Below are 24,010 nucleotides of genomic sequence, written 5' to 3'. Positions count from 1 at the left end.
CCCTGCTGTTTTCTTGGGGTAGTGAAGTCTTTTTTTTTTTTTTTTTTTGCAGGAAGCCACAGGGGAATAGTGGGAGAAGGAGCCATCAGTAGTAACGCAATCTTGACATGAAATCAGATCTGCCATGACAGGCCTCAGGAGATGATTTTGTTCCAGCTCCTAGAGACTGCCTTCCGAGAAGCCTCCACTTACCCACACAGGGAGTTCCCAGCATCCTCCGAGGACCAGCCTGGGTCTCTCAGAGGTGGGGAGGCCACTTGGCTCACAGAGCAACCTGCTTTCTGACCAGTCTCAACTACCCTCCCTCCTCAAGTGAGGCAATCAAGGCTCAGGGATTCATGCTGCGCAGATAATCCAAGGATTTGGTAGACGTGGCTCTGGAATGTGGAACAGAGCCTGCAGGCTGGCTTCCCTTAGTAATCATGCTGGGTGCAGGGTAGTGTCTGAAACCAGTTAGCTAGCCCTGGAGCAGGGCTGACTGGGAAATAAGGGTTACAGACAGCCTCTGGAGCCAGGAATGGCTGGGGACAGTTCATCCCGGACACTCCTAAAATTTGTGGGTGCTCTTACCGAGGAAAAGGACTCAAGTGAGGGTACACAGAATGCTCTGAAAATTTAATAAATAATGACTTTAAACTTGTATAAACGATAAATTACCATGCAGTCCTTATAATTTAAAATAATTTACAGGCTGAGGTAGGGAGGGGCCCAGGAGAGTGTGGAGGGGGCAGGTGGGGAAGGGGGGCTGTCCGGGTAGATCAGCCTCTTCTTGCGGCCTTCCTGCTGAGCACACACACACAGGCTGTGTCTATCCGGATGAACCTCCAGGCAGCCTGTTTGTCGTCTGTTGTCAAGGCCTTGACAAAGGTGTGGGTTGTGGTGCAGTACGAGTTCCAGTGCTTGGAGTCAATGCCCCGGCACCCAGTCTCAACGGGATTGGGGGCTCGGCACTTGGTCTCGAAAAAGTACTGTTTGAATACACTGTTGTTAATGTTCACCTCGCCCAATACTGTCACCTCCTTGCCCTTGATGTCCGTGGCTGTGGTCTTATCCCCAACCCACACACTGACACTGTCACACACCGAGAACTCCCCCATGTGGAAGACCGGGTGGGTGGCTGAGCGCTTGCTCCTGTGAGTCCTGTTGAAGGAGATTGTACCATGGGCCTGGAAGTCCAGATCCAGGGAGTCTGAAGAGATGGGTGGGGGCTGGGTGCTAAAGAGCACACGGGGTGACCGGAGTCTCCGCTTCTTGAACAGTCTGGGGTCTACAGTGATGTTGCGGGTCTGCCCTGTCACGCGGGCGGCTATTGGTGCAGCAGGGGCGCTGCGGACTCTGCGAAGGGCTGTGTCAAGGGAGTGCTGAAGTTTAGTCCAGTGGGCTTGGGGGACGAAGTCTCCTTCTGGGACATTGCCATCTGTGTATGGTTCTGCCTGTACGCCGATCAAAAAAGCTGTGATCAGAGTGTAGAATAACATGGACATTACGCTGTGCACCTGCAATGACAAAGACAGAAGGGTTACTCGGGGCGGGGGGGAGGGGCGGGGGCGGGGAGGAGCGGCCAAGGATCCTCAGGATGGTGCCCGGCTCCCTTACGGAGTTCTCCCGACAGGATGCCATGAGGCGCGTTACTGGTGGGCCACGGGTGAGAGCGAGAAAGGGATGCTGGCAGCAGTCACATTGAGATGACCGGCAATAAGCAGAGCTGACTGTGTGGTCCTGGTTCTGGGAAGCAACAGGGCCCTTGAAATCCTGCCTGGGAACCTGGGGTCTCACTCACAGAATCATTTGGGCTTTCTGACTGCCCCCTCAATGGACCGGAGGGTCATGGTGCCTGCATCCTGAATGTGATTCCCTTGGGAAGGTTCTGAGAGGTACTGCTGGGAGCATGACGTAGGAAGCCCTTAGCACTGGTTTTGTTTTTGTTCTTGTTTTTTTTGTTTTCCTTCACACAGTAGCTCTGAGTTCTTGAAATAAACCCACAAAGCACCACAAATAACTGAAGACTCTGGGGGCCATTCCAGTTAGGAACGGCCATCTTTCTTTCACATATAAGGATCCTAAAGCCATGATGGAAGCTAGACCAGAAAGAGAATCCAAAACACCTCTTGCAAGCCAGTCTGAGCTTCTCCCATCTTTCCACCTTTATCTCTCTCGTTTTTGAACAGGTCCTTTCTTTTTATTGCCTTCTGGGAGCTGAGACTCGACCAAAGTCAGGCTCCACAAGCTCTCCCTGAGTGACACTGGAGCCAGCTCTGCTCTGCTGACCACTGTCCTGCCCGTACTGAGTACCAGTTCACACCTGCACGTGTGCATCAAAGGCCAAGTCCTTTGAAGCTTCTCTATGCCTTGGTGGGCTCGGAGCAATCTCCTACAGAGTGAGTGTTTTCCAAGACCCCAAGTCTATCTTTTCTCTCATCTTCCGACACTGATGGATTGTTTTGCCTTGTCTCCTATTTTTTTTTTTCAGCTTACTTTGGATATTTTTTTTTAACTCCTCAAAGCTTTCTCTGATAACTCTAGCATAAATATCTCTCTCTCTCTCTCTCTCTCTCTCTCTCTCTCTCTCACACACACACACACACACACACACACACACACACACGCACCTACTTCTCACTCCCTTTGTGTGTGTATGCATGTGTATTCTTTCCTGCTAAATCTATATAATGAAAACAAAAAGCCTTAGCATTGGCTCTGAGAAAACTTAGAATATCCAGTTCAGATACTTGTTAGCAGACGAAAGCCATTTAATCTACTGCACCTTAGCCTCCTTACAGGCAGTAAACACTCCTTTCTGGGTGAATATTTGGGTTACATGTGTTGATTCTGAGTTATTGTATCTCTCGGAAGACATGGACTTTGTCTTCGTTAGTTTTACTGTTGGCTGTCCTCACTCTGAGCACCCTCCATCCGTGGGTTTTCATAGCATATTGTCCTTCCTCTCTCAGACTTCTGTTAAGCATGCATTTGGTTTTGTCCACCTCCTGGATGTGTAGTCCGAGAGGGCAGAGCCATGTCTAATCCACATGGATGGCAGGTCTCTCCATCACTGTGTTAGCGAACATCTTTCTTGTCTTTCACAGCGACTGGACCTCCTTCACCTGGTGACGTGGGTACTCATCCACAAGTCTGTCTCCCTCCCTGATGGTGTCTCAGAAGCTGCGTGGCTTTCACTTCAATCACTGCATGGCCATACACAGTGTCTGCAATGTTAGGTACAGCTCCTCAAGAAATCTGAGGAGAACGAGGAAAAGACCAAATGGAGGCATCAGAGAAGCCCAGCCTTTGCTTGCTTTCTACTACAGTCATGGCTCCTTTGGACGGCACCCAAGGCTGCACACTGCCTTCCGAGCAGCATTCAGCCAGCGAATTCCACATCATTCTGTACTTCTTGGTGGGATCCAGGCAAGAAACGACCACATTCTTTTCTCCTGGATTCCTCTGAAGAATGTTTTCATCACCCCACTTCTCCAGTCACCTGTGTGGAGGAGGAGGCGGCGGTGGTGTACCTAAGCATTTGATTCCCCCTACCAGACCTGATGCCTAAAGGTCTTGTTGATAACTGTCTTGCCAACCCTTAGAGGACTGAGCATCCTCTAAGGCAGCCAATCCAGCCTTTCATGTCTGTTCCTTTTCCTGCTCCACCCCTTTCTTCTCGGCACACATTATCTTTCATCAGGTGAATTAAGGCAGAAGACACAGAACTGAAATCCATACTTTTATGCCCAAATTGGTAACACCTGTTAGAACTGGATCGGGAACTGAAGAAACGCTGACTGGAGTTTAGGGTTTCAATGGAAACAAAGCCTGCCTTGCTCCGTGCCTCCCACTGTCTTATTCTGCAGGCTCTGCTGGAGAAGCTCCTCTTCTTCCGAGGAGATGGGCTGATGCCCACAGCTCCATCTCTAGCCCAACTCCTCCCTTGGGGCCACTCTCTGGAGCTCCTGCTTCCCGAGGGCACCTCTCCACGGCCATTGGCAGTCTCAGTGCAAGACATGGCTGAGCAAAGTCTTCTTGCTCAATCGCAGCATCCTCCCATCGTTGTCTTCCGTATCAGTAGTAGCAGCTGCATCTTGGACCACTTGGTGCCTTCCAAAAACAGTTCCACAGTCACTACCTCTGTTGCTCCTGTTTCTTATTCTCCTAGCTGGCATCTTTACATTTTGCTTTCCCGTTACTAGGGCCATTCATTATGCCTTCATTGGCCGGCTGCAAATTCAGTTCATCCTGGACTCTGTCCCCAGCCCTTCATGGAGACCTCTATGTTGTCATTTGAGCTCTCCTGGCGTAGCATTTCTTATGGCTGAAAACTTCCTTTCCAGCCTCACGTTTGTGTCCCTGACTCAGGTCCTGGTATTACCTCTCACCTTGATGTCCTGGATTCTTCATCGCTCAGATTCCAGAGCCTTCTCTCTGACTTCCCATTAAGCTTCCTAATGCCTCGCTCTGACCTCATGGCCCTGAACAAAGGGGCCAGTGGTAAGCCCTTGTTTATGGTCCCAGAACAGGTGGCCAACCCCTGCGCTGGCAGCACCATCCCGCCTCCTTCACCTTACTTTACATTTCTTCATTCCGGGCACAAGAGCACCTGGAGTAGCTCCTGCCCTGGGCTTAACCACCCCCGCCCTTGCTTTGGGTTTTTTCCTACTGGTATACACGCTCTTTTTTTTCTCACTCTATATGTTGCAGCAGCTAACATATAACTTCAATGGCATCAGTCTGATAGTACCTAACTCTAGGCCAGCACTTCTCAACCTTCCTGATGCTGCGACCATTTAATACAGTTCCTCACGATGTGGTGAGCCCCAACCATAGCCTTATTTTCGTTGCTACTTCATAACTGTAATTTTGCTACTGTTTTTTTTGCTACTGTTAAGAATCATAAACTGTGTTTTCTGATGGTCTTAAGTGACTTCAGTGAAAGGGTCATTCAACCTCGAAAGGGATTGCGACCCACAGCTCGAGAACCACTGCCATAGGCAGAAAAACTCTTCCTGGTACAGCTGTCTTATGACAGGTGTGTTCTCTTCTCCCCTCTGATGGACGGGGAGCTCCTCATAGGCAGAAAGCTAACTGCTTCACTGTTGTCGCCTGTGGCACCTTCGCCTCCCAAGGTGATTGCACGTGGAGCTGCTTTTCTCAGTGCCTTTTGCTCTACCTGAGTGTTGGTGTTTGTGGTGCCTATGAACTCTAATGTTTTTAGTTTAAGGAATTATAAAGCTTTCTACTCTATGGAGCGCATGCTCGTTCTACACAACAGACTCCATAATGTTTTAAGAGTCTAATGCCAGTTGTGACTGTGCTCTTGGCCTACCACGTGGTGCTGCAGTCATTCAAGGGCAATGGACAGACAGTTCATTAAGAGTTGAAAATGGCTCAAACAGATCTGTTCAGTTTTTGATTAAAATGTAATTTGGGGAACCATATTGATTTACTCATAATGCTGTATTCCTATATTAAAAATCCTTAGAAAAAAAAGTCTCTGGGTCTTCAGGAAATAAAGTAAAGGGGGATAAATAACCCACAGTTTCCCATTCCAGTGACACCCTGCAGGCAGAGCAAAGAGAATGCTCTCCTTAGATGAAGTGAGCCAGGGAGGAGTTGACCTTTTTTTTTTTATTATAGCCAGTCTTCAAAGCCTGGGTCCTGAGCAGGAGACAGCGCCCCCTGTAGCTTCATGGCGAATGCCTGAGTGGGACACTTAGCTGGGGGAGAGCAGCCAGGGCCACCATGAAGGGATACAATCCATGTCAGGTATAAACGTCCTTCATCTTGGCAGACTCCTACCCAGAAATGGAGAGGTTAAGTGACTGGAAAAAAAGAGGCTGTCCTTGGGTGGCTTTGACCCAGTCTCCAACGGGGACCCTCCCTCTGGCTAGCAGAGCATCCTGAGGATTGACAGCATTCACCCCCACAGTAGCAGATGTTCCTGTACCAGGTGAATAATCTTTACAAGGGTCTGGCCCTACCTGACTAGGTGATGAAGGTGCCAGACAGAGCTGAGCACTACATCCTAATTAGTCCTTGTCTCACATTGCCAGGAGGCCGGCCAGCCAGGCCTGTAGAGGCGCCTGACATAAGGCCAGAAGATAAATCTCTGCCTTAGAGAGAGGTGTCAAGAGCTGTTCACAGTTCTTGGGCTAGAGATCAGATCTGTGGACCTGGGTCACCAACTGTTGGCCAGAGAGACAATTCTTGTCACCAAGGAAATCCAGCCTCCTCCATCTCACTGGCCACAATCTGACAGGGGGTCCAGGGGTCACTTCTTGCTTTGCCCTTGGCCTCCAGCCTAAATGTAAATTACCTGCTGTCCTCCATTTTAAGACTTGAACTCTCAGCTGCTGGGGGGCCTATGTGGAGTGTAACAGGGATCCAGTGACTCATCAACTCCCTAGGGAGGGGTCCCTGAGGTGTCCCAGGATGAACCCAGGCAAGCAGTAAGAGAGCAGAGTCTAGTGCCACTGTTGGCATGGCCCACACAGTACTCATAAGGAGGAGGAGGAGGAGGAGGAGGAGGAGGAGGAGGAGGAGGAGGCACGGGTAGGAACTGACATCAGAGACTGAAGTCCTCCAAGCTATCATCAGATGCACCTGGAAAGGTCTGTTAAGCCAGGTGACTTCGCCTATTTGTAGAATAGTTGATTCTCTAGGATTTGGAGTGGTGGTGGAAGAAACTTGTCAGACAAGTGACAGGTGACACCAATGCTGCTGGCCTGGAGGACACATTTTGCGAGTTACTAGCCTAGCCTTAGAGGGGCTGGATGATTTGGGGGTGATGTGGCTAGCATGTGCCAGGACCTCCCTGTTACTCTACACTCTGTGACCACAAGTGCATCCTGAGAGCCACATAACCAGTCCGACATCCAAATGCCATTCTCAGATTAGGAGTTTCACCTCCACAGCACCACAAATCCAGACCCAAAGGAACACACTGATGGCTGACTGCTTTTGTGTCTGGCATCTCAGGTTTCTGAGTACCATGCAGAATCTATGATTTTCATCCAACTATGCCTTGATCAAAAAGTATATAAGATGCCAGTGATGGTGACATGCGGCCAGAGGGCTCTAGAAAGTGCTAGACCCCGTGGTTAGCTGGTGTTCTTCGGGACATGTGTGTGAACTACAGGGGGAACAGAATGTGCTAAGTCTGAATCCCAAGAGTCACATCATATATCTCATTAGTCATCATTACCACTACCTGGGACGAGGCTGTGCTCATCCTGTCTCATTTTATGGTTAGGGAACAGAGACACGGAGATTAAATCACTTGGTCCTTGACACCTGGTAAAGTAGAACTTAGAGCCAGGCCCGCCAGTGTCCAGATATGGAAGTCTTCCCTGCTCTTCCATTCAGGCACGAAGAGTGACCACAGACTTTCTGCCTTACAAGGCCACCTGCTCAGACTGCTCCAGAGAGTCTGTGGTGAATCTGTCTGATGCTGTCTGTCTATTCAGGGCTTGTGTTATGTGACTTTTAATGTGTCCCCAGAAGCCACAGAGTAAAAGGACTTCTTTGGACAAGTCCTATTATTTACAGCGCTACTAAGAGCGTTGGTCTTTCCTGATCCACCAGCTCTAACTCCCCTTCCACAGCCTGTAGAGCGTTTCCAGCTGTGTCACCAGGAGCTTCTGCACCGAGCAGCTGCAGAGCTACACACCCCAGGGAGGCAGCTGTCCCACAGGCACTTACCTCAGATTGGCCAGGATAGAAAGCTGCGTCCTTGGCAAAGCCTTTATTGGGCCCAGACACTGAGGTAAGCTTGGGTCCAGCATGCCATCCAGCCCCCTGGACTGCACGACCAGAGGCCAAAACTCTGTGGAGGAGAGCTGACGTTAGACAAGAGTTAACATACTCCCCAGCAGATGGGTGGACGCCTGAGCCCTAGGCAGAGGGAAAGGAATGTCTCAATAAGGCAAGCTGTATTTCCACAACTCCAGAGTTTTATCAACATTAGGACCCATGAAGGAGCAAGAGTCTAGTTGCCAAGATTTCCAGGTTCCTGGACTTACATAGCTCGGGTCTTGCGTGGCCCAGGTCTTCCATGGCCCTGCAATGACTTGCCTTTACTAGTTTCAACCTGGACACTGTCCACAGTGGGACTGTACCTAATGTACTGGCTTCTAGATCTGTACCGGAGTCTTGCTCCAGAGACACCTAAACTAAAATGAAAATTGTTTTGCACACTACCCAAGCACAGATGCAGTAGACCCAGCTCTACCCAGTCTTGGCCATTCAATGTTACAAATGCAGAGGTCTTGAAAATTCAAACAAGCCAATTCTATAATGGAAGTACAAGACAAGCAGTGGGAATGGGGCAAGCTGACTATATGATTCATCATTTAGATCTATTGCCGAACCAGGACAGGAGTGCTATGCTAAAAGTCAAATGCCAGGAATCAGAAGCTATGGAGATAACACAATGAGAGAAAAAAAAATATGCTTTACCTTGTAGCTTCTAGAGCTGCTATTTTCCTCTCACTTCTGTCAATCTGATACAACCAGGTGCTTCACTCACTCACTCACTCATCCATCCATCCATTCATTAATTCACATTCATTAATTCATCAATTAATTAATTCATTAATTCATCCATCTCATGAGCATCTACTATGTGCCAAGCACTATTCTTGGTGTTAGAGACACAGCAGTAAATAAAACAGGCAAGTTCTCGACCTCTGTTGTGGACCTCACAGTCTAATACAAATAAATAACTTCACTTTCTGTTCATGCAGTGAAGAGACCAGGCCGGATGAGAGAGACAAGGGGCCATGTAGACTGATTGCACAGCAAGGAGCTCCTTGAGGAAGCTGCCCTCAAGCTGATGACAAGGAATGGAGGACAGAGCATTCTAGTGGAAGGAGGAGTAAACATCAAAGCCCTAGGTAGAGGTAAGACAAAGTAACTGAGCCTGAGAGAAGAGGCCTGGGGGGGTGAGCTGGAGGCACAGAACAATCTGGGTCTTTAGGGGAGAAGCCAGGAGCCACAGTTGCATCCCTGAGGCCAACAGGAAGGGAGTGGAGTGAGGGCTTTCAGCAGGAGAGAGTGACATGGCAATGGTGAAGGCAAACGGCTAGATGGCTAAGTCTGTGAAGAAAGTCTGTAAATAAAAGTTTGAGAATTACACCTTTGTCCCTTCAGGCCCCACAAACTCCTCTTCCAGCCGTGCCTTGCTCCACTGTGATGCCCCCTGCCCTAATGCTTCCCTTTTGCTGTGGCTGCAGATGTCACAGAAGCCTCCCAAGGGGCAATTGCTTTGTTGCAAAGAGGGGCTGGAGAGTAGGGGAGGTGGGAGGGGCCTGGGGTGGCTTCTGTGTCACCGGAAAGCCTGGCATCAAAGGTTGCAATGATTCTGTTCTTCTTCCTTCCCCTCCCTGCCCAACACACTCCTTTTGGGCTTCAAAAACTAAGAGAAAAGCCTTCTGATACTCAATTGAGACATCAGGCACAGAGAAGACCTTACTCTAATGCTCTTTAGAAAGGTGAGCTTGTGTGACAAGACCTCAGTGCCATGCCAGGGCACGCTTATCCTGGGGGATGCAGAGTTACGTGTGCTCTGGGGCAGGAGGTGCACATCACCGTCCTCATGACTCAAGAGGGGAACTCATCTATTCCACACGCCCTTCTGTTGGGGGCTTCGCTGAACTGCACAGGTTGAAAGGCTGGAAGCCACAGAGCCGTGTTCTGACTCAGTTTCCTCTGATTCTTGGGTAAGACATCACTCTGGGTGTCTCTGTCTTTCACCTGAAAGAAAAGTTGCGGGAATAGATGACAGGCCCCTCTGGCTCTGATCCTCTGTGGTTCTAAGACACTACGAATGAGCAACACTTTTCTCCATCCTTACATTAAATGTCCTTATTTTCACCAATTAAATACTGAAATTTCAGGCCCTGTGCCAGACACTGTGCTAGGTGCTAGGGACACAGAGAGAAATAAGATCCATACGATGTTTCCCATAGCAAATCATCTGGAAGGGAGGAAGGGCCAGCACAAGCTAAGCATTTAAATTAGTGTGACAGTCTCGGTGTACATTACTCTTGATGGGGAAGCATCGTGGACCCAGGAACCTGTTCTGTCCATTCAGGCTAGTCAGAGTCATGAGGGGGTAACATCTGAGCAGGGTTCCTAAGGATGTGCGCTGTGGAAGACTGGAGAGAATGGATGCTCCACAGCCTTTGAGCTCAAGAGCTATTTGGAGGTCGGACAAGGTTAGAGTGTGGCGGAGAGAGAAGGGAGTTTGTGATAGGCCTTTATATCAGCAGAGGGTACTGAGTTTGGGGATCCCATTCCTGTGGCCTGCCCACTTGCTTCCCGCAACACACAGCAAATGCACACTTTTAATTCATGGAACAAGTGGAGAAGGAAGAGTAACTCTGGGAATATTCCAGATAATCCCTCTATTGGATGCCTGCTGCTGATCTAAGTGGTTGGAATGAGAGGCTGGCAATGTATGTATGTGTTGTGTGTGTGTGTGTGTGTGTGTGTGTGTGTGTGTGTGTGTGTTATATAATATATACATTTTTGCATATATATTCCATAGCTTCTCCATATACTTGCCCTCTTGGGGAATGGAACATACACAACCACAAGAGTCCTAGACATTATATCCATAGTCTCTTGCCCAGGTAACCTTGGTGAACACAGTCTCCTACTGGTGCCTGATGGCTATGTTTGAGGCTCTTTCCAGCATCTTCCATGCCCTTGGTCTTCTCTCATACAGTTCTGGTACAGCAGTTTGCTACTGGAAAGAGAATTTCTTGCCAAGAATACTGACTGATTTTTATAGGTGTTGTTGCTTTAGTCTCATCCTAGGGAAGGCTGGGGCTCTAAAATTAAATCCAATTTAAATATTGCCAATCTCTAATGCAAATGCACCAGGGACAAGCAAACTAAACGGATGCCTATTTTTAAACCCCTAACTGTTCTCATAATTACTTAAGAAGACATCCGATGGCTCTCACACTTTTGATAAATGTATGGAAATAGATCACAGCTCACTTATAGACTGCCTTATGCTCCTTACAGAGCACAGTTGAAATACTATTGGAATCTGGCGTGCTTCTGCTAGACCCTGGCCTGGTCTGCTGCATTAAAGCAATGGTACTGCAGTATCTTAAAGCTTGTTAAAAAATGCAACGTACTGGGCAGCTATCCTGAGTAACTGAAATAAGACAGCCTGTGATTTAATACTCCTGCTTATTATATTATTACCTGTCATCTAAGTTTAAGAATATTTAGGTTCCATGCTGGCCTTCCTCCATATTTGGTTGACTGGATGAAAATTGTAGGAACCAGGCCTGACTAGGCTGCCTGCCTGTCTTGCTGTTTCATGTCCTGTTTCTAGCAGCTTCCATGTCTGTTTATCTTGGTTAGCTAGTCATGTTTACTGCTCTGAGAATGCTCCCCTCCCTTCCTCAAGACTTTTCCTCCTGTGTGCAATCACCTCTTGAGGGATTTCACCTGGGAGGAGGATTCCTGTTTTGTTGCCTATAAGAAGGCTCTTTGGAACTCTGGGAGAACGAGAATAATAAACCGCTGTCACAGCTGCTGCTCTCTTAGCACAACGGACCCGCTGTGTTATTGTGTGTGTGTGTGTGTGTGTGTGTGTGTGTGTGTGTGTGTGTGCCTGTGTGTGTGTGTGTGTATGAGTTAAATCCGCAGTCCCTTGCCCTCGACTCAGTACCACGGTGGCGCGGGCGCCACAAAAATCACCTAGGAAACGGAGACAGCCTTCTGGACACATCTGCGAGGGGACTTCTAGAGAGGATGACCGGAAGCAGAAGATCTGTTCTCAGTGTGGGAGGCACCTGTCAAGGTTTGGCCCAGATATAAGGAGGTGCAAGGAACCAGCTGTGGGGAGGACCTCCTTTTCTTTCCTCTTTCAGGGTAAGTGTGTCTATCACAGCTGTGTGATCTTCTGTTGACTTCAGACTCACATGAATGAATTCTGTAACTGTGGCTCACCAGGGGACTTCCATACTTTCTGGCTTGGCACTGATTTGAGGAGTCAAGCCTCACAGACTGAACAGTTCCTGTGTTCTTTACCTCTCCCGCGAGCAGGTAGACACTGTTGGGGTACCCAGCACCTGCGCGTGAACCGATCTGACAAAACCCCTCTTTATTATTTATGTCCTACTTGTCCTGTTCTGCTAGAGAACCATGCCTAATATCCTCTTTATAAAGAGGTCCAAGCCAAAGAGGACGAACTCAGAGATGGCCTGCTGCTGCTGCAAACTGCCCACCTGCCTGTCACTTTCCATGAGACCTCTCACTCTAGAACTCGTGAACAACCAGCCCAGCATCTTCTAGGGCTGAAGGATAGTCTTCCGAAGATGCCTGGGAAGAGGGCTGCTCGCCTGGCTCTCTGGCTGCTGCCCCGCTACCGTCCACAAACCCTTTTATTTTATTTTTTTAAGTCTCAAAAAAGCATTTTGGTCCATTCTCATCGAGAGCTTTAGATTAATAGCAAACTGTTAAAGTCCAATCCAAATGAAATTGAGAGCAGCTTTGCTTCCTCTGGTAATGCATGGGGAGTGGTGGACATCCCTCTAAGGCCTTCATACTTGACTATGGTAGACTCTGTCCAGCCCCCTGGTTTCTGCTTTCCACTGCCCTCTGGTTCTCTGCAGCAGTGACTCTCAACCCTGGCCACACAGCCAACTCACCAGGCCAGCTTTACAAACCCACCATGCTGCCTGTGTCCTGCCTCTGGGGAAGCCTAGTTTCATTGGCTTGAAGTGCTGCCCATTCCCTACGAGTTTTCAAAAGCTCCCTAAGAGAATGAAATGTAAGGCCAGCTCCGAAGTCACCGCTGCTCAGAAGGAAGAGGAAGCTTGGCAGTGGCTGTGATGAGCCAGCTGAGCGAAACTCATTATCAAGAAATCAATATCTCTTAGAAAATACAAAACGTGGATGCAGTCATATTTTAAGCAAGGAGATACGAGGATGCGGCGTGCAGATTTGGGGGAGGCCATCTTTGCAAGCCCTTGCTGACTAGATACAAACAACATCTGTGAACTGAGACATTTTCTGTTTTGAGTGTTATGCAAGCCACTTAAAACACACTCTTCAATACTAGAGCCACAGTGGCTTAGTACTAAAGAAGTTCAAGGACTGTTTGCTGACATTTTCTTTTTAAAGATTTGGGGACGGTTGACCCTAAGGACCTCTTTAGAGAGTATATCATGTGCTCCAACAAAGCAATGGCCAGACCCCAGAGCGCTTACACGGTTCTGAAGCCAGGGAGCTACGTCCCTCTTCCTTTTACCTGGTGGAGTTCTGAGCCAGGAAATCTCCTTTTTGGCCCAGCATTAAGAGCATGCTGTTGGGGTGCAGTTAGCTTCTGTGCTGCTAATTGTGATTTTCATCGCTCTAAGCATCCTTCTCAGTTTTGCTCCCTGTCTGTCCCTTCTTCCACCAAGCCTGCATACAAAGGGAGAAGTGGTGGAGGTCTTTGGTGCTGCGAGTCTGTTTTTCTAATTCTTAAACCTAATCAGGCACTTTCTAGAGAGTAATATGACTGCAAGGTTTGCTGACTAAGAGTTCTTTTGTTGTTCTTTTTTTTTTTTTTTAAACAAATTTAAGTTTGGACCACTTTGAGATGATTTGATGTCTTTTAACTATTTAGTGGTTTTGGCAGATCCAATAGGAAAATAGAGCATCTGGCACCAAGGACTTAGGAAGACACAAAGGTTCAGCAAAACTATTATTCTTTTTCACCAAATGGTCTGGTGCTGACAATTCTAAAGTGTCTTGTCACATTTCTTAAAGAGAACTGGCCCTGTGGCTCCTTGGGAGATCTTGAGGTAAATTACAAAAGCTCTCTCAGCATTTCCCCAGAGGCAAGCAGATCAAAGAAGAAGCCATTGTGGTTGGCTGCCCTTCAGCTTTGGGATGAAAGAGCATTTGCTGTGACTGTGAGTAGCGTTCTATGGTGTGCAGCTGCCCGCATCCCGCATCTGTTTACCTGACTGCAGTAACTCATGAGATCTGTAATGCTCAATGCCACAGAGAGGCTTTCAAAGTACGGCTAATTACAAAGCCGTTAGTGGGGTAGATAAGTTATCTAAATGCAAAGCAGCCTTCCACGACAGAGAGTTGAGGGCAGAATAGTTTTGCAAGGACTAAATAGCAGTCCTATAGCCTAGTCCATCAGCTTGGTAAGGCTAATGATAGATCTATAATCTAGGTTTGAGTGCCAAAAACAATCCAATAGTTTTTGCAAGCTGCTCTGCAACCTTAAGAAAACATCTCTTTGGTTCCAACTGGCTGATCCTTAAACCACAAGAAAAAGATCGCTTTCAACTGTGCTCTTGGTCTTTGCCTGGTCTGTTCCATGCTTCTAACTATGCACAGACAGCAGTACTCAGAATAAAGGAGACTCTGGTTGCTTGAAGTTGAAGTTCACATTCAATAGTAACAGTCTCCAGGCCACAGCAGGTCACGGATGACAACCTGGGACTGAAGATGCGAATGAAAAGAAAATGGCACCAGAGAATGTTAACTCAGCCCGGAGCCCTTTATTCCACTGGCTTTATGGGAGCCCACATCCTCAGTTCTTCTTGAGCTAGCCTTTTCCTCTCAGTGTGTGGCATGTTTTCCAAGCAGTAGGACAAGAAATGTTACAACAGATGACTCTAATGCAAGTCAGATGTAACTCCAGGAATTAAGCTAAATATCTATAGGTCTGGAAAGACCAGGAAAGAGCCCGGCTTAAGAGATACACAGGGAGGTTTCTGTGGCTTTTAAAAGGCCAGGCAGCCCTTCCTTCTATCAGGGAAAGTTAGTGGAGAGCCGGGTGGGGGAGCGTGAATGTATGGATTCTAGCAAAACGCTACCTTAATGGGTAAAGTATCCATGCTGCGGGCATTTCTGTTTAAAAAGTTGAACTGTGGGTTCACCACAAGCAATGATTATACTTAGTTACCCCACTTCAGGAAAACAGGGATCACAAATGCCTGGGACCAAATACATCACTGGACACTTCCTCACAGCCCTGGAGCATCAGCGGCTCCCCTCAACTCTTCTGCACTGACATTTCCTGGTTTGTCTGCTGACTTCACACCCAGAAAATCTGACTGAAGGCATGAAATAGATATCCGCCTGCTTTGCCTGGGCATGCCACACATGGAGTTCCTCAGTCACCCCAGGCTAAGATCAGTCCTGGAAATGAAGAATTGATTCCCCGGGTGTTGGGGGTAGGGTGAGGGGCTGCCGTTTCAGCCACTTCCTGTGTCTGGTTTCAAACACTGCAGTCCCAAGTTGTGAATGGTTTACACTAGAGAAAGGCTCTTGGATGCTCATCCTTGAACTGTGTTAAGGAGAGTCATCTAACTCAACCTCTCAAGGGGAAAGGTCAGGGGTGAGGAAAACCTGCTGTCTGCTGAAGTCACGTGACTCTCATGTAATTATGTTTTAGAATATTCCCCATCATCTAGTGTTTCTCTTTTTAGGGCTGTTTGACCATGACAGCCTGCACAAAAGGAAAACTCTCTACTGAGGAAATTCACTCCAGAACTAGCAAGAAAGCCACAGAGCGCATCTGTTCCTAGGGACCTAGAATGTTGTGGGAGTTAGAAATTCCAGAGAGAAGGACAGTTTCCACACTCCATCTACACACACAAACCACTCAGCTGTGGCTCCTAACGAGCTAGTTTGCATGATTATGATTCATGGAAATAGAAACTATCTTGCCTTAGCACCTGCATAAGCCTGTAGCCTTACAGGGAGGCTAGAGACTCTAAAATTCAGTGTTCTTGAGAGAAGCCTGAAGCTGTTTCCCTCTCAGTGCTGTCTCAAAAAACAAAACAAAACAAACAAACAAAAACAAAAAGAAAATAGAGTAAATATCACTTCTACCTTGAGTGTCGAGGATTAACAGAATAAACAATTGGCTCGCTGCACTAGATAGTTAGTACAATAAATATCACTTAGTCTTCTTTATAATTATATTGTTGACACTTGGCCAAGATAAGGCGATGAAGTATTGTCAGAACGTGGTGTATAAGAGAAATGATGCAGAGTGTCCATTTTAGGTCCCTATCTGGCCTAGCGTGGGTGGGTGTCCTGTGGTTTTGTGTCCCAGCTGTGACTGGAGTGGCTGGCCACACGCATGCTCCCTGGGACTGAGAGACTGCAGGGCGGAATTTGCAGCCATGTGGCAGTGAGCGGCAGTCATTTGCTAAGAGGATGCTGAGGGGAAAACAGAGACGCTTGCTTTGGAAAGGATCGCTTTCTTCAGCTCTGTCCCAGTCAGAGGGAGGAAGCTGCTTCAGTCATGGCTGCGGTGCTGTGAATAAGGTGACCTGGAGTGATGGCTGGGACTTGCCTGTAAAGTTGGGGACGTCTTTGCTTGGGGTAATTGCTGCCTTAGAGGGAAACTGAGTCACAGAGCGCACTGGAGAGAGTCATGCAGAGCCACAGTCATTAGAAGCTTGGGGTTCTGTTGAATTACCCACTTCTTGAGAGTTGAGGTGTATTTGTACCCGTGGGGATGTCCTGGGGTAGGCATTTAATGAATGTTTACTGAGCAGAATGGCGACCTCTTCAGACAGCTACTCTAGTTTACTCAGCCAAAGCGAATCATTATTTCACATTATATTGGAAAATAACATATGGTCCCAACCCACAAATTCTGGATATTGAGTACACTGATGGTGTGCACTCAGGAGCACATCGGGTTTGTGGGCTGACAGGTATACTGCTGGGGGACTGAGATCCTGGTCTCCTTTTGCCTCCTCGTTGCAAAAGTGTACACAGGTGCTGAACAAAGCAAACCCCTTTCTTATTTCCAGCCTGCTTATTTTTCTTGTCCAGCATTGCGTCGGAGAAAGCTGTACTCCAGTCTGGCCACTGGTTATGTAATGCAATCCAGTGGGATGGGCAATCAGTCATCGTTTAGTTATAACCCAGGACAGGAGCACGGGAGGAGAAAGCCCAGTGCACACGTATGAGCGCTGCTGGGGATTGTACAATGATAGTGGAAACCACTTGCTAGCACCTCCATCCTTTCTCTGTGATTCAGCCAAATTCCTGGCACCAGGCCTGTCTGCTAAGAGAGCTGCTCCTCGAAGGTTCTCTACTCCTGCTCCGTGCCTGGTCCCTGGGTGCTTGAATGACTGTTGAACTATTTTTTTAGCTTTTTCTCACAGGCCAGATTTCTGTACTCCCAAAACAAGGATTTAGGGTTTTTTAAAAAATAAAAAACAAAAATGAAGGAGGAAAAAGTAAAATAAAATCTGGACAAAGTTACATATTTTTTACAGGCAGCAGAACAACATATGCCTAAGCATGTTTATTTTGCCTACAATTGTCCCCAGGAGCGGAATGACCTCAACAAGCACATGAGGTGGCCCCACACAAAGAACTGTGCGGAACATTCTCTGTGTTCTTTTTCTCATGAAGTTCTAAGACCCAAGTGCTTCCCCTTTCCCTATCTCAACCTATCATAGCACTTATGTAAATTAGGTCCCTTATTCAGATTCACAGAGCATGGCAGCATTGTTTCCAATGGCCTGGCTGCTGGGACCACCAGCATCAGCACCATGATCACCCAGCATCAGCACCATGATTACCCAGCATCAGCACCATGATCACCCCAACATCAGCACCATGATCATCCCAGCATCAGCACCATGATTACCCAGCATCAGCACCATGATCACCCCAACATCAGCACCATGACCACCCCACCATCAGGACCATGATCACTCCAGCATCAGAACCATGATTACCCAGCATCAGCACCATAATCACCCCAACATCAGCACCATGATTACCCAGCATCAGCACCATGATTACCCAGCATCAGCACTGTGATCACCCCAACATCAGCACCATGATCACCCCAACATCAGCACCATGATCACCCCAGCATCAGCACCATGATTACCTAGCATCAGCACCATGATCATCCCAGCATCAGCACAGTGATCACCCCAGCATCAGCACGATGATCACCCCAGCATCAGGACCATGATCACCCCAGCATTAGGACCATGATCACCCCAGCATCAGCACGGTGATCACCCCAGCATCAGGACCATGATCACCCCAGCATCAGGACCATGATCACCCCAGCATCAGGACCACGATCACCCCAGCATCAGGACCACGATCACCCCAGCATCAGCACCATGATTATCCAGCATCAGCACCACGATCACCCCAGCATCAGCACCATGATCACCCCAACATCAGCACCATGACCACCCCAGCATCAGCATCATGATCACCTCAGCATCAGGATCATGATCAGCCAAGCATCAGCACCAGGATCACCCCAGCATCAGGACCATGATTACCCCCAGCATCAGCACCAGGATCACCAACAACAACCCTAACACTTCTTGACCATCAACACCCAATCACCACTGTTATGTATTCTAATACTGGTTATAAATGTGCCAAGATCTAGGATCACTTAGGAGACAAGTCTTTAAACTTGCTTGAGGGATTATCAAGATTAGGCTAATTGAGATCAGCCTGTGTGGGTGACATTGTACCATGGGATGGGATTCCAGGCTGCAATGAGTGAAGAAGGCAAGCTGAGCACAGACATTCATCTTTCTCTCCTTCCTCACTAAAGTGACCAGTGGCCTCATGCTTCCCTGGACTTCTATGCCCTGTGGGACTGTATCCTGAAACTTTAAGGCAAAGTAAACCCTCCTTCCCTTATTTAAGTTGTTTTCATCAGGTACTTTTGTCAGTTATTTCACAACAATGAGAAATGTAACCAAGGCAACCACCACCCAACCAACATTTTGCCATTGATATTTTCAACTCCACCATCAATAACTCCATCACTGCTAGACCACCACTGCCATCACTATGGTCACGATCACCATCTCCAAAAAATGAGGAAGCCTCTGGGGCGATCAAACGCTGATAAACATTCTCCATGGCTTTCTGTTAGACCAGCTATGAGTAGCAAGGGCAGAGTCAACACCTGGGGTCAGTTAGTTATTTGCAGAACGCTTCAATGCATTGTTTAGGTCCATGTGAGTCCCAAATGAGTGGTGAATCAAGTGAGGCCCATAAAATCAATGTTCTTATCTTCCTATACACTCCATTATATTATTTTACAGCTTCCTTCTAGGAACTGGTGTTTTTCTACATCCCTTCCTCTTTTCTCCCCTCCCTTTTGTTCCCCCTTTCTTTTTTCTTCTTTCCTTTCAATGGAAATACATATCTTACAACAATTTTCAGTTTAGGCCTTAATAAACTTTAGACTTACCTTAAAAACTTAGTACTTATAATTGCCATGAGATTTATAATATAGACACAATATAGGAACACAAATATTGTAAAAAACCAAATGAAGAATTATGTCCCTGGCTTCTCCACAGTGAGACAGGGCTTTCCTTTTGCCTGACACAATTGTTAAAAGTATGGGCTCAATTTTTACAGGCCACCGTGAGGCTTTTCCTATTTGAAGACAAGTAAATCTTGCACTTAGGATCGTGCAGAAAGAAAAAATCTCTCTTTGAATCATGCCGCCCGTCTTTCCAGAATGTAACTGTCCCATGGGAGTAATTGGCTCCCACTTGAAACAGGGGTGCCAATTCCCTGCGAGTAAAGGCTGGGCCCTTCCACCCTCATGTGAGCAGTGGCCGCCAGCTGCCCTGGACTCTCCTTCTTGTCACTTGTTCCTTCTGGTCACAATGAATGACTGCCCCAAAATTGGGTTTGAGTTGGGGCTTGTGGGAAGAGAGTCTGTGGAGGGGACAGAGGTCCCCCAAAGAGCCACTGAAGGCCTAAAGCTGATTATAGGTGTGAAAGTCAAGTACAGCCTGGTGTGTTAAAATGTTAAGTGCTTCATTGACATAAAGAGTGGGTTATGGGCAGATAGGCCTAACACTACTAAAGGTAAGTAGTCTCTATGGTGTAGTCTCTACCAGACACCACTTTACAAGAGCTTCCTGTGTAAAAGTAATAAAAACCTTCCGAGATCAGTGTTTCCCCCACTCTATAGCCAAAGAGACTCCTGCACTCAGTGACAGCCTCCTGCTGCCCTGCCACACCCTGCTCCCACATCTGACCAACTCAAGGGAGTCAAGGTTCCTTCGGAGTGTTGATTTCTGAGTCAGTGGTATGGGTAATGGATAAGTTGGATGCTGTATGTTTCTTTTCTTAAATTTACCCAATTTCTAAACAAATAAATGAAAACAAACAAACAAACAAAAAAAGTAGAACAGTTTTCTAGAGCACCGTGGCTACTCACTTCTCTGTCATGAGTCTTTTATTGAAGGAGCCCAGAGAAAAATTCACTCCTTACTGAAAAAACCCCAACCGCCAGAAATGGGATATGGAAGGACCATTCTCATAGAGACATAGTTATGGAAGATGGGCCACTTACGGATGTCCACTTGCTCTTTTCTGGGACTTCTACAAAAGCTAGAATGTCGATGTTTCATTTACTCCTATGATTTTTTTTGACAAAATACCTTTTCCATGCCTATCAAGAAAAACACAGGAAAGACGTGCGAGCTACTTGTGCTGGGCTGTGGATGCGACTCCCTGTTGGTTGGTTTTTTGGGTGTGAAGACCAAGTCAGAGGCTGGAGCCAAGCAGAGCCTGTTACTATTTCCATTCATGGACATGCAATAGCAGAGCATCTCACACATTTACAGGAAAGCATCGCATACAGCATGTTTGTTGTGCTTAATCAGAACCAGAGTAGAATTCCAGGCGACGAGAATAGAAATTCATCCTAATGATCTCATTTTTAGTCCAAGGCATACAGTTTTTCCCTCTGTTTGTCACTTTCTAAAACAAGAAACCACCGAGAAGTGCCTTTGGTTTGAAGGGCGAGTCAAAAGCAACAACACCAAATAGAAAGAAACATGAAGATATCAAATGACAGACGGAAAACCAGAAGTTGGGTCCTTCTGGATTATTGAATTTACTCCCCTGGTTCATGTGAAACACTCAATCAGGAGGCAATTGTCCAGGCTTCATGCTCTCTGCAGCTGAGCACCCCCTTTCAACAGAAGAAAATCACAAGGCAAAAAGAACTCTTTAGATCCCAGTAAGACTTTTTTTTTCCAAGAAAGAGGTGGATGGTTTCACTTTTAAAAGATGAAATACTCTTTTCCTAAAAGAATAGCGATCTCATACCATGAAAAAAGCACAGGCCACTCAAGTAGAGGAGATTTTGATTTGGCATAATGAATTGACTGGGTGGTCTCATGTTAGCGATCCAACTGCTAAGCACACAGCAAATCAGTGGTGCTCATGGCAAGCACTCGCCTTGGAAATTCTGGAAGTTCATTTAACCCACCAGTTTACTGCTTCTAGAAACCCACCAGAGAGAGACTTGGAAATGGCTTTCTTTTAGAGCCTCGAGAACACTGAATTCAAAGGTGACAATCAGTGGCTCTGTAGCAGGGAGAAGTGGCCATCACCTATAGAGTAACAAAGGCATTTTGGCAGTGACATCAGAAGGACACACACTGGTCGTTAATCATACAGCTTGGCCCTGTCTCACAAACACCATGGGAAACCTGACTAATGCTGGCCCTGGATTTAGCCCTGGTACTGGATCTGCTGATTTTATTTAGTGGTCAGGCTGGGACTGATCCCGGATCAGAGCGACAGGGAGTGTTGCCCATCTCATTTCCCATCAGCTTGGAGCCTGATGGGTGTAGTGACAAGAATGAGTGAGTCCTGATCAGATGGAATCAGATCAAAGTGTCATTCGATATGTGCCCTACCCTCAGGAAATCTGACGTGATCCTAGAAGGAAACTGAAGAGTCAGGAAGAGCAGGAGGGAGCAACAGTAAGAAATGATCGAGAGATCTGGGAAGATGTCTCCTTCAGCAAAGTGCAAGCATACACACGTGAGCATGGCTTTGGATGCATAGAACTTATATAAAAACCTGCGTTCATGGTTGTGTGTGCCTGTAATCCTGGTCCTGCGGAGGTAGAGACAGGAGGATCGCTGGGATTTGGTGGCCAGCAGTCTAGCCAATGTGTGAGCTCCAGGTGCAGTGAGAGACCCTGCCTCAAAATACAAGGTGGAGAGCAATTGAGGAAGACACCTGACATCCATCATTGGCCTCTACATGCCTGTGCACAGATATGCATGTAAACACACACACACACACACACACACACACACACACACACGAAGCAATTAAGAAGGGGATGAGAGAACAACATCAAGCACGGTGAGAGGAGAGGCAGAAGGGTGTAGGCAACTCTAAAGAAGAGTGGAGAGGGACATCCAAAGGCAGAGGGACAGGAACAAAGGAAGAAGAGCATCCTAAAAGAGCCTCCAGAGAAATAGTGAAAAGAGAGTAGAGTACAGACTGAGAAAGGACTGGCTTTGAAGATGAGAGGGATGAGAGGGAGAGACCACTACCCAGACTCTAAACAGAGCCACACTCCTTAGCCTGTGCTGCTAACATGTGATTTCTGAGTGGCCCCAGAGAAAAGGCCCAAAGAGTAGGTAAGCACAACTATTCATAATGAGTAACAGCCCTGCCAACAAAGGCAAGTTTCATGGAATCAGCTTCTGGTAACCTTACAAGCCAACCCTGGTGATATTTCAATGAACAGCATGAGTTCTGCTGGGCAGATTCCAAATCTGAGCCCAAACCCAGTGATAGTATTGCCTTGACAGGCTGATTTCATCACACAGGTTAGGGCAAGGCCACATCACAGACACGCAGCACATCCAACACAAAAGCCCTTCATCCCGGGGCCTCTGGGCTGGATGAGCCAGACTGGACCAAAATAAATGAGATCGTATGACCTCACCATTATCAGCTTCAGAGCGAATGCTTTGGAAAGAAGTCATGAGCGGAAAGGACCAAAGGACATCAGGGGAATTGGGGGTTCCACTGATGCTTGGGTCCAGCTGGAGCTGGTTACTATATAAACTTTGTTTAATCAAATCCACTGTCATTAATAAAACTCAAAACCAAATCCAAACAGAGATAGATGAGGATGTACTTGGATTTCACGTTGGGTTTGCATCACTGTTTTACCAGGTGCCATCCATAAATCTGGGATGCAGGCTGCTGGAGCCAGGGCTGCAGAGAGGCCATCTCAGGAGCCACTGCCATTTCTATGGCCCTTTCACTGGTGTTCAGGGCTAAGAGAAGTACAAGATCTTCCCAGGACCCATTGTCCTTCTGTCCCCGAGTGGTGAATGTTAATGGCCAACCAGGAAGTTGAGACTCCTGGAAGGTGACCTGAGTCAGAACTGGCTGGAATTGGGGATATTACATATTTAGCAAAGCCATCCATAAGGTAAGAGAGAAGAGTTTCTCTCCACTGTTGCAGGAGACATACCTGGGATGCGTGGGCAGAATTAAACGAGAGGCAGATGCTGCCTCAACTGTACTGACATTCAGCATAAAGAATAGGCCATGGACCACAAACTTCTGGTTGTGAGGAGTTAATACCTGTATGAGGTGGATAAAGGTAACAGCTCTGTTTATAGAATCAGATTTGTGTGCACAGAACTACATGGAAACATAAAGAATAAACATGAAGGGGGAAGAGGAAATGAAGATGAGGGAAGGATGGAGAAAAAGGGGAGAAAGAGGGAGAGGGAGTGGAGAGAGGGAGAGAGAATAACATGCCATGTCATCCCATCCAATAAATGCTGGAGGTAAAGGCTTGAATATGCAAATATACATCCGTACGATACATTCTTCCGCTAGAGTTAGTTCCCATTAAAACCTTCATTCTGTTGGATATTGTAATTAAAGATTTGTGTGTTTTAGACAACATGGTCTCTTCGCAAGCCAACTACTTCATCTGGTGCTCAGCTGAAGATCATGGCCCTTTTCCATAATGGAGATAAAATGAGCCTGTTGGACTTCGAGTGCTACGCCCCAGCCCAGACCCTCCTGAGGAGTGTACAAGGTAACTTTGGCTGTGCTTCACAGACCGCTTATATTCTGACTTTGTGTGCAGCCCCGCCCAGACTCCATAGAATGGGGCTTCTAGAGATGTCCTGTTGGCAGGAAGAATGGAAAGATGACCTGCTACACGACA

At 47.3% G+C, this 24,010-nt stretch overlaps 1 protein-coding gene across 4 annotated transcripts in view; it reads right to left on the bottom strand.

The window, feature by feature from the left end:
* Nucleotides 1-594: 594 nt before the first annotated feature.
* NGF (nerve growth factor) overlaps nt 595-24,010 on the bottom strand; it is a 54,987-nt gene continuing 31,571 nt past the window's right edge. For 2 of the 4 annotated variants that reach the window (XM_084755742.1, XM_084755741.1), the window contains exons 2-3: nt 7,693-7,816; nt 595-1,496 (exon numbers count right to left, since the gene is read on the bottom strand). In XM_084755742.1, coding sequence (XP_084611868.1) covers nt 759-1,484 — 726 coding nt within the window. In that variant the 5' untranslated portion in view covers nt 1,485-1,496; nt 7,693-7,816 and the 3' untranslated portion in view covers nt 595-758. Of the gene's footprint in view, nt 1,497-7,692; nt 7,817-9,127; nt 9,149-24,010 lie in introns of those variants that run through there. The other 2 variants (XM_084755743.1, XM_084755740.1) reach the window with 2 other exon arrangements.

Source organism: Acomys minous, assembly GCF_964271855.1.
Source record: "Acomys minous genome assembly, chromosome: 14".
In the NCBI taxonomy this organism is placed as follows: domain Eukaryota; kingdom Metazoa; phylum Chordata; class Mammalia; order Rodentia; family Muridae; genus Acomys; species Acomys minous.
This window is presented reverse-complemented; position numbering and strand designations above follow the sequence as displayed.